Genomic DNA, 10,536 nt, shown 5'->3' with positions numbered 1-10,536 from the left:
ATCCACAATTCAATTCGCAATCTAGGGGGTGCCAATTAGCGGCAGAGCTCCTAAGGAGAGCCGTTTCCTGATTGGCGGTGCCACCGCTGCTTGGGGTAAAACCCGGAGGTGGCCAGACCCTGGCACTGGATCCAGTGAGAGACGAGTGATACACACAGAGGCCCCGTTCACATGTAGCGACTTATCGCGCGATCTCCGCCGCGATATCGCGCATTTTTGCCGCGCGATATCGCGAGAAGTCGCCGGCTAATGATCGTCAATGGAGCTGTCTTAGCTCCATGTCGCAAGTCGCTTCTACAGGACCCTTTTTTCGGCGGATTTTGCTTTTTTTCTATGGAGCCCGACGGAGAAGGTCGCGCTACCGTCGCCCCGAAAGTCGCGCTATCCCGGCCGCTGCAAAGGTATGTCGCTACATGTGAATGGGGCCAGAGGGTGTAATGATTAGAATTGATGGTTGTCTCATGGACACAGGCCTCTCCTTTCAATGATTGATGCCAGCTTACAAGGTAGGCACACCCAACAGTGGTATTCTATAGATGGGGTCGGTGTGCTGAGTCGGCGCCTGGTGTTATAAGAAGGAGGTCCGCTTTAACTCTCCGGCATCTACCAGAACCTCAGACGTCAGCTTTGGGTGGCCTCCCGTCTGCAGCCCCTCGCCGTCCTGGTTTGGCTTTGGAAGTGTCATGTGAGGGTTGGGATGGAAAAGGAAATGGTCTGGTAGGAGGGCGGGGCATACTCACCCCCCGGTGACCAGCACACCCGTCGGCTGTAGATCTTTGGTGAGAGACTCCAGCAGCCAGCGGTGCAGATTCTGAGAGGACTTCTTGTTGGTGAGGTCGTGGACGAGGAGGATTCCTGCAAACACAAATATAAAGCTGAAGTTTAATCTGATATTTAACCTTCCGGAGGTCAGATAGAAGACTGAAGGGGAGGACGGAGGTCAGATAGAAGACTAAAGGGAAGGACGGAGGTCAGATGGAAGACTGAAGGGAAGGCCGGAGGTCACATAGAAGACTGAAGGGAAGGATGGAGGTCAGATAGAAGACTGAAGGGAAGGATGGAGGTCAGATAGAAGACTGAAGGGAAGGCCGGAGGTCAGATAGAAGACTGAAGGGAAGGACGGAGGTCAGATAGAAGACTGAAGGGAAGGACGGAGGTCAGATAGAAGACTGAAGGGAAGGACGGAGGTCAGATAGAAGACTGAAGGGAAGGACGGAGGTCAGATAGAAGACTGAAGGGAAGGACGGAGGTCAGATAGAAGACTGAAGGGAAGGACGGAGGTCAGATAGAAGACTGAAGGGAAGGACGGAGGTCAGATAGAAGACTGAAGGGAAGGACGGAGGTCAGATAGAAGACTGAAGGGAAGGACGGAGGTCAGATAGAAGACTGAAGGGAAGGACAGAGGTCAGATAGAAGACTGAAGGGAAGGACGGAGGTCAGATAGAAGACTGAAGGGAAGGACGGAGGTCAGATAGAAGACTGAAGGGAAGGACGGAGGTCAGATAGAAGACTGAAGGGAAGGACGGAGGTCAGATAGAAGACTGAAGGGAAGGACGGAGGTCAGATAGAAGACTGAAGGGAAGGACGGAGGTCAGATAGAAGACTGAAGGGAAGGACGGAGGTCAGATAGAAGACTGAAGGGAAGGACGGAGGTCAGATAGAAGACTGAAGGGAAGGACGGAGGTCAGATAGAAGACTGAAGGGAAGGACGGAGGTCAGATAGAAGACTGAAGGGAAGGACGGAGGTCAGATAGAAGACTGAAGGGAAGGACGGAGGTCAGATAGAAGACTGAAGGGAAGGACGGAGGTCAGATAGAAGACTGAAGGGAAGGACGGAGGTCAGATAGAAGACTGAAGGGAAGGACGGAGGTCAGATAGAAGACTGAAGGGAAGGACGGAGGTCAGATAGAAGACTGAAGGGAAGGACGGAGGTCAGATAGAAGACTGAAGGGAAGGACGGAGGTCAGATAGAAGACTGAAGGGAAGGACGGAGGTCAGATAGAAGACTGAAGGGAAGGACGGAGGTCAGATAGAAGACTGAAGGGAAGGACGGAGGTCAGATAGAAGACTGAAGGGAAGGACGGAGGTCAGATAGAAGACTGAAGGGAAGGACGGAGGTCAGATAGAAGACTGAAGGGAAGGACGGAGGTCAGATAGAAGACTGAAGGGAAGGACGGAGGTCAGATAGAAGACTGAAGGGAAGGACGGAGGTCAGATAGAAGACTGAAGGGAAGGACGGAGGTCAGATAGAAGACTGAAGGGAAGGACGGAGGTCAGATAGAAGACTGAAGGGAAGGACGGAGGTCAGATAGAAGACTGAAGGGAAGGACGGAGGTCAGATAGAAGACTGAAGGGAAGGACGGAGGTCAGATAGAAGACTGAAGGGAAGGACGGAGGTCAGATAGAAGACTGAAGGGAAGGACGGAGGTCAGATAGAAGACTGAAGGGAAGGACGGAGGTCAGATAGAAGACTGAAGGGAAGGACGGAGGTCAGATAGAAGACTGAAGGGAAGGACGGAGGTCAGATAGAAGAGTGAAGGGAAGGACGGAGGTCACATAGAAGACTGAAGGGAAGGACGGAGGTCAGATAGAAGACTGAAGGGAAGGATGGAGGTCAGATAGAAGACTGAAGGGAAGGCCGGAGGTCACATAGAAGACTGAAGGGGAGGACAGAGGTCACATAGAAGACTGAAGGGGAGGACGGAGGTCACATAGAAGACTGAAGGGGAGGACAGAGGTCACATAGAAGACTGAAGGGAAGGATGGAGGTCAGATTTATATATGACAAATCCCGACTCTGTGGGGTGTTAGAGAATTCTCACCGTTAAAGCCGTTGTAAAAGGCGGCTCTGGCTTTTTTTACACTGCTGGCGCTGCCGACCGATGCCCCGACGTCCCAGAGCTCGATAAAAAATGTCTTCTCCTCTGGCGTCCCCTCCTTGTATTCGTGAAGCTGAAAGACAATTGGGATAGAAAAAGAATCAACCTTAAAGAGGAAGTGACCTCTGGAGGCTGTGCCCAGAAGCCGAGGCCAAAGGACTAATCACCAGTATGGCCCGTGGTCTCCATGCAGTGTTGATCAATCACCCCATTATGGAATTACCATGCCTCAGGCACAGTGTCCATGTGTGGAGGCGGCCATCTTGGGGCGTCTAGCGGCAGCGTATTTCCTTCCTCGTGTCAGAACCTCCAGCAAGGAAAGCAGTGAGCAGCGCAGTAGTGACATCACCGAATCTCACTAGCAGCCAGAGCCGTAGCTCGCTCCTTTTGCGGCCGAGACAAGAACAGCAAAGTGTGCCCCCCAACAGACGTGTGCGGTATGTGACCTCATGCGCCCCACCCGCCTCCAGGATGGCGGCGCGCATGCGCAGAATGCGCTGGAGGCCAAATCCAAAATAGCATAAAAATTTGTTTCGTTTGACGAAACTAAAGAAAACATTTTTTAGTATCCGTTCATTTTGCCCGAAACACATTTTTAGTCTTTGCACATGTGTAGTAATGTGTGTGCATATGTGTGCGTGAGTGTATGTATTTTTTTCACTGTTGGGGGGGCATCGGGGTAATATCATCGGTGACCCCTGACCTTTCCCTTCCCAGAGTCCTCTGCCCATACAGGTGGGGGAGGGCAGCGGGGATCCGAGAAGAAGCTGGAGCCTGTGCCGATCCTCTTCTCCCTGCCGAGCCGCGGCTGTGTTGGCCGCCTGGCACCCCTGTTGCCAATGGCGCCCTGTGTTTGTCCATGGCAACAAGTGCGAGGGGGCGCGGTCAGGCCGGCCCTGGCTGCGCCCCCTCTCAGCTGCGCCTGAGGCGAGCGCCTCACTCGCCCCATGGTACCTACAGCCCTGGAGGCAGCGGTGCCTAAGATGATCTCACACTATCAAGCCCTCTCCTAAGGGTAACGGGAGGACACAAACTAGCGTCCTCCCGTTTCAACCCTCTTTCTCCTCCTGTCAGTGTAACAGTGCAGACAGGAGGAGCCTGAACCCCCCCCCTTCCCTCCTCCGAAAGCTGCAAGATGGAAAAATGCCCAAATCTGCCGTTCAGCCTTGTGCCAGCTCTGATCTCCTCTCCTCTGCCAGGTTCTCTAAGGTAATAAGGAATACTGAGCGCGGACCTGCCACCATCTATGCATGAGATGGGGCAGTGGAGTAGTAACTGTCAGCTTGTGTTGTGAATGTCAGCGCCGGGAGTGGAGCGCCATCCTTCACATAGGCCCGGCCCGGCTCATTACTTCAAAGAAGCCGTCAGGGGAGATCTGATTACAGGATGGTTTTTTTGCCACATTAGTGTTTACTGAACATGCGCACCTATCCCACACTTCCCCCTGACCCGTGGCAGGACTCAACTAGCGTACCGGTGAGTACAGCTCGTTATTCTGGTTCTGTTTAACAGGTCGGGGACTCACCCTCACATCAGCCGAACAGCCGACAGTCCACGATGGGTTCCCTAGAACCTGGTTCTGGCACAACAGATGGACGAGGGAGGATTTCCCGACCCCTGAGAACAGAAAGATCCGAGTGAGAGCAAATATCATATCGAATACAGGAGGGGAGATATCGTCAACGTTTCTATGGTGCCCGTAGGGACTGGTGATAGACCAAATGTACTAGATGATGCGTATACACTATATTGCCAAAAGGCGCCCCTCCAAATCATGTGACTCAGGTGTTTTCCAACTTTGTGGGAGGAGTTTGGGGACGGCCCCTTCCTGTTCCAACATGACTGCGCACCAGTGCACAAAGCAAGGTCCATAAAGAAACGGATGGGGGAGTTTGGGGGGGGGAACGTGACTGGCCGCACAGAGTCCTGACCTCAACCCCATAGAACACCTTTGGGATGAATTAGAGCGGAGACTGCGAGCCCCTCCCCCAACATCAGTACCTGACCTCACAAATGGTCCAACATTCCCATAGACACACTCCTAAACCTTGTGGACGCCTTCCCAGAAGAGGCGGAGCTGTTATAGCTGCAAAGGGCGGAGCCAACCCAATACTGAACCCTACGGGCTAAGACTGGGGGGCCATTAAAGGGCGGAGCCAAATTAATACTGAACCCTACGGACTAAGACTGGGATGCCATTGAAATTCATGTGCGTGTAAAGGCGTCCCAATACTTTTGGTAACATAGTGTAGTCATTGTAGGGACTGATTGCAGAATGATTAGAATGAATTAGATGCTTTTAATTACTGAGAAGTGATCGCATGTTAGTCCTGGTAGGGATTGGGAACCCGTACACTGGCAATTGCCAGCTGTCAAAGTGACACCCGGTAGTTGCTGAGTAAATGTAGGAGCTGTGGAAGGTTCTGCTGTAAAAACATGGAGTGTCTGGTGTTCCTCAGATGGAGATACAAAGTTACATTTATATATTGATGAATTTACAGATGATTCTTCTATATGGATATGAGGACAGTTAATGTTGTACAAGTTTAACCCCCACTGTCCTTTTCTGTAAGGACTGACTTCATACTGGTCTCGGACATTATTATATGCTGGTCTCTGTAGAGTTTATATTACCCCCGGTACCCCCCTCACCTGAGTCCCCCAGCACCAACACCTTCACCCTATCCAGGGCCGCCATGTCAGCCCCGGACTCCCAGCCCCCGCTCCCCGGATCTCTCTGTTGTCACTATGACAATAGCAGTCTGTCCGCTTGTGACAGGCCAGGTACAGACCCACCTCCAGCGATGGGCGGGGAACTGAACGGAAATACGTCATGTTGCGTTCCGCGGTGGCACGCATACCCGTGTGAAGCTTAGGTGGTGTTCTATCGAAAGATCCAACTGTTGTCGGCCGTTGTTTTTGGCGGTATCTGTTTCCCCCTCGGGAGGGTTGTCACACCGACGTCTCTGCAAAACAGACCTGCCCTCAGAGTGCCAAAGACTGGCCGCATGCCCTCTTCCAATATGGCGCCGGGTTTAATAACGTCACTTGTGTGCGCCGGGCGGTCAGGTAGAGCACTGTGTTCGGTGGAAGAAAAGCGTTGTGAGGGGTGAGTGCGGGGCTGAGGGGAACCTTGGGAGGTATTCTTTACTGGTAAGGACCCCAGAATAATTTCCATCTGACTTATCATTACAGCAACAGGTGACGGTGAGCTGCCAGTGCCAGATAGAGAGAATGCCTGCAATGTTTACCTTTTCTGGAGAAGCTGCTGCTCCAGGCTCCCTGCACTGCTGACGAGCTTGGCTCACACTATCCCATGCACACAGTAACACAGGACAAAGAGAGCTTCAATTACCCCAGTGGGGACACGGATAGTTAAAAATACCTGGCAATTGAACCCTATAGGAGTGATGCAATTTGGGGGTATTTGCCCATACTTCCTGTCCCTGTGACACCAGGGCAGGAAATGGGGAAGCAGTTCCCTTGACAAGAAGCTGTAGAAGAGCCTAAACCATTATCAGAAAGTGTAACTTTTCCTCTCTATACTGAGAATGCATTTTCTTTGTCTATGTGCCTGTGGGAGAGTTATGCCATAACTTCCTGTCCTGACAGGAAGTGAGAGCAAATCTCCCCATATGAACACAACAGTAAAAATCATGTTTCTCTTATTCTGTCCCCTCTCTCAGGTCATATTTCAGGAGACATGACGGACCCCGAGGTTGTGACGGAAGTCCCGGCCGTGCTGAAGCGCCTGGCTAAGTACGTGGTGCGCGGCTTCTACGGGCTGGAGCACGCGCTGACGCTGGACATCCTGATCCGGAACCCCTGCGTGAAGGAGGACGACATGCTGGAGCTCCTGAAGTTCGACCGCAAGCAGCTGCGCTCCGTCATCAACACCCTAAAGGGGGACAAGTTCATCAAATGCCGGATGCGGGTGGAGACCGCCCTGGACGGCAAGACCACGCGGCACAACTACTACTTCATCAACTACCGCCTGCTGGTCAACGTGGTGAAGTACAAGCTGGACCACATGAGGCGCAGGATCGAGACCGACGAGAGGGACTCCACCAACCGGGCGTCCTTCAGGTGTCCCAACTGCTGCAGCACCTTCACCGACCTGGAGGCCAATCAGCTCTTTGACTCCATGACAGGTATGCCGGGTGGTCCGGGGATCGTTACCAGAAATATGGCCGAGACGAGCTCGAGTCAAGACCTAAAATGCCCTTTGACCGCCTCAGTGCCAATATGTCCCCCCCCCCCTTCCTGTCCACTTTTCAGCACAGTGATACTTTGACTGACGGACACTCCGTCACACAAGCCCCGAATGAAGTTAAAGGAGAACTATGAGGGGGGTGGGGTGCTTTTCACTCAGCCTCATAGTTCTAGCCGACCTGTGACAATGAGACTGTCACAGGTCGGCTCAGTAGATCGGGAGGTGAGGGAACACATACCGGCGTTCGCTCACCTCTCGATCCTGTCACTGCTCTCTGCCGTGACAGGGGGAGGGGCTGGATTCCCCTCTCCCCGCTCCGATCCTCCAGCGCTGACTGGCAGAACGGACGGGGGAGGGGGCGGGTACAGCTGGCTCTGCCTCTAGATAGGCAGAGCCAGCTGTCACTCACGCAGCTGGGCCGATCCCGACGTCCAGGTCGGGATCCGCTCCGGCGGCGGCGTCTCTGTACAGTCCCGCGAGCTGTAGCTCCCTATATACTGAGCCTAGGGTGACGGGAGGACGCTAGTTTGTGTCCTCCCGTAACCCTGAGGAGAACTATGGGGAAAAGCCTTAACCTCATAGTTCTCCTTTTTAAGAAATGTTTTAAAACAGAGCTTTCTTATAGTCCAGGGCAACCACAGCAAAGACGGAAAGGGACGTGTTTTCCCCCAAGTTCCCTTAACTGGGCCTCGGCGGGTTTTAGTAAACGTGGGTTTTTACTTTTATGATGTGAAGGAAAAAAAGACCAAAAAATTGGGTTAAAAACAATTTTCCTAACTTACTGTTAAAAAAATTATATTTTATTCGCTTAACCGATCTGATCCCGAAGCTTATTCACAAGGATCAGGTGGTGTTTGTACCCAGGCGCAGTGCCAAGGATAACACCAAACGCGCGATCACTTTGATCCATTATTCACACTCCCACGGCCTTCCCTTTTGTTTGTTCTCGGTTGATGCTGAGAAAGCATTTGACCGCATCAGCTGGTCATTCCTGGAGGCCTCCCTATTGCACTTGGGCCTTCCCCCCCAAGTTTGTTGACATGATCATGGCATAGTATCACCGGCCCTTTGCTAGGGTTTGCGGGCTAACGGAAATTTGTCGGCCTCGTTTCCAATCCATAACGGCACCCGGCAGGGATGCCCCCTTTTGCCCCTTGCTCTATATCTTAGTGATGGAGCACTTAGCCAATGCGATTAGAGGCAATGACTCCGTCCGGGGACTTCAGATAGGTGGCCAAGTCCACAAACTGGGCCTCTATGCGGACGACTTGCTTCCCTACCTCTCAAATCCTGTAGTGGGCATTCCCTCCTTCATGGAGGAATTGAAACTTTTTGGACACCTGTCCAACAATCGGGTGAACCTGCAGAAGTGTGAACTACTGAATGTTTCCTTGACCCAAGCTGAGGCGGACTGCGCGAAGTTCTTTCCCCTTTACGTTGAAATCCGGCTACCTGACTTATTTGGGGGTCCGCATCCCGGCAGACCTCGCAGTTCTTTATTCTCTGAATTATGCCCCCTTACTACGCTGCGTTGAGGGTACACTCCTCACTTGGATGAATCTTCATCACACTTGATGAACGTAATATACAGGGGTACAGGTAATATACAGGGGTACAGGTACTCCTAGAATGAGATCCTAATAGGTTGGACTTGATGGACTAATGTCTTTATTCAACCTCAAATACTATGTAACTATGTAACTTGGTTTGGCTGAATTGCCCTCTTTAAAATGAACCTACTCCCTCGCTGTCTCTATCTCTTCCAAACCCTCCCTATCCGTCTTCCCGCCCTCTTCAGCAGACTGCGGTCTGCCGTCCTACGCTACATACGGAGGTGTCTCAAACAAAGGATACGATATACAGTCCTAACAATGCGGAGGGAACGAGGTGGGGCGGCACTCCCGGACCTGGAGGTCTACTATAGAGCCACTCATTTATCACATTGGGTAGAATGGTTTGACACCAGGGACCCGGCTCTTTGGGTTTCCCTGGAGCGGGAACTGTCCCCGTCTCCTCTAACAAATCTCCCTTGCATCCCGGCAACGGCCGTCCAGCTCTACGTTACCCTTCTTTCTCACCCCGGTGCTCAAAGTATGGGATTCTACAAGGCTTAAGTATAAATCGTTGACTTCCCGGGGCTTGATGACTCCTGTCCTGGCTCATCCGGAGTTCCCTCCTGGATGAGGGGTCCGAAGGTTCCTGAGTTGGGAGGTGACGACTCCTTCATACATTTTTCAGGGACTCTGTGGGGGAACCCTTCAATCCCTGGCCCGACTTTTTGCTCCTGACCCTGTGCCGTTAACTGCCTGATTCGCTTACCACCAACTGCAACACTTTGTATGTAGACTTTCCTCATCCTATTTTGACAAGTACTTGTCAAAATGCCCCGATGCCTAGCGCCGAAGCTTGCGTTTTGTTTTTGTTTTTTTGTTACCTTCCGTGGTGGCTGGGTTCCTCTGGGCAGGCTGGAGGAGCGTCGTGTCACTGCTGTAGGCGGAGCTCCAGGGGGGGTCTAATGTAGTGTGTCATAGACTCGCCTTTCCTCGCCGCCTCCTACTCCAGCGCCGGCTCTTAACATCGAGGACAGCCGGGGTGGTCCAGCTGACAATCTTTCCCCTCATATACCCAGAAGGCAAACGTATAGCCACTTTTGATCCCGCAAAGTTGATAAAACTTTATCCCATACCGAGCGTGCTTTGAGGGGATATATTGTACTTTGTACTACATGTGTGTGATTTACGGCCATGTGTGTTTTTATGTGCGTGATTAAGCCAGTGGCTGCTGTCCCTTTAGTGGAAAAAGTGCAGCAGCAATGACATGTCACTGGAAGTGTCAGTATACTGACCTGCATAAAAAAACAATGCAGCGTCAGTGCTGTTAAGATGGCATATGCCTCCTCCAAACTAAACTTGTGCATAATTTAGCAACACACTACCTATCGACCTGACCTACAGACTAAATTAATAACACATTTTTTTCATAACGTACTACATATCTACCTATGTAACTAACTGACCTACAGACTAAATTGCCAACAAATTACTAAGCACACACTTTTTTTTAACTTACTACCTACTTACATATCTGACCTACAAACAAGCAAATTACTAACAAATGTTTATTTATCTTACCTAACCCTAAAACTGACTAAAACACTGATCTCTGTCTCTCTCCTTAGTGAGGAGAAAGAGGCAAAGATCACTCAGTCAAAGGTGGTGTTTAAACACAGCACCTTGACCGCAGCCAATCAAAGTGATTTGGGAGCAATGCATGTAATGCTTCGGAATCACTATTGGCTATACTCTGTATTGTTTTTGAAAAAATGTCACCTGTCCTTTTTAGAGAAAGTATTGGTAATTGGTATCGGCAAGTACATGAGGGCCAGTACTTGTACTTGGTCTTAAAAAGTGGCATTGGGACATTTAAATATATATATATATTTCT

At 51.3% G+C, this 10,536-nt stretch overlaps 2 protein-coding genes across 2 annotated transcripts in view; one reads left to right on the top strand and one right to left on the bottom strand.

Moving 5' to 3' along the window:
* Window positions 1-5,593, bottom strand: part of RABL3 (RAB, member of RAS oncogene family like 3) — a 16,160-nt gene extending 10,567 nt beyond the window's left edge. Inside the window, exons 1-4 of the mRNA XM_018572601.1 lie at window positions 5,532-5,593; window positions 4,405-4,496; window positions 2,823-2,952; window positions 741-855 (exon numbers count right to left, since the gene is read on the bottom strand). Of these exons, the coding sequence (XP_018428103.1) occupies window positions 741-855; window positions 2,823-2,952; window positions 4,405-4,496; window positions 5,532-5,577 (383 nt within the window). The 5' untranslated portion in view covers window positions 5,578-5,593. The remainder of the gene's footprint in view (window positions 1-740; window positions 856-2,822; window positions 2,953-4,404; window positions 4,497-5,531) is intronic.
* A 390-nt stretch (window positions 5,594-5,983) lies between these two features.
* The window catches only part of GTF2E1 (general transcription factor IIE subunit 1), a 16,763-nt gene continuing 12,210 nt past the window's right edge, over window positions 5,984-10,536 (top strand). The window contains exons 1-2 of the mRNA XM_018572600.1: window positions 5,984-5,988; window positions 6,578-7,030. Of these exons, the coding sequence (XP_018428102.1) occupies window positions 6,583-7,030 (448 nt within the window). The 5' untranslated portion in view covers window positions 5,984-5,988; window positions 6,578-6,582. The remainder of the gene's footprint in view (window positions 5,989-6,577; window positions 7,031-10,536) is intronic.

This window comes from Nanorana parkeri, unplaced genomic scaffold (genome assembly GCF_000935625.1).
Source record: "Nanorana parkeri isolate BGI_ZX_2015 unplaced genomic scaffold, ASM93562v1 scaffold2082, whole genome shotgun sequence".
Taxonomy (NCBI): domain Eukaryota; kingdom Metazoa; phylum Chordata; class Amphibia; order Anura; family Dicroglossidae; genus Nanorana; species Nanorana parkeri.
This window is presented reverse-complemented; position numbering and strand designations above follow the sequence as displayed.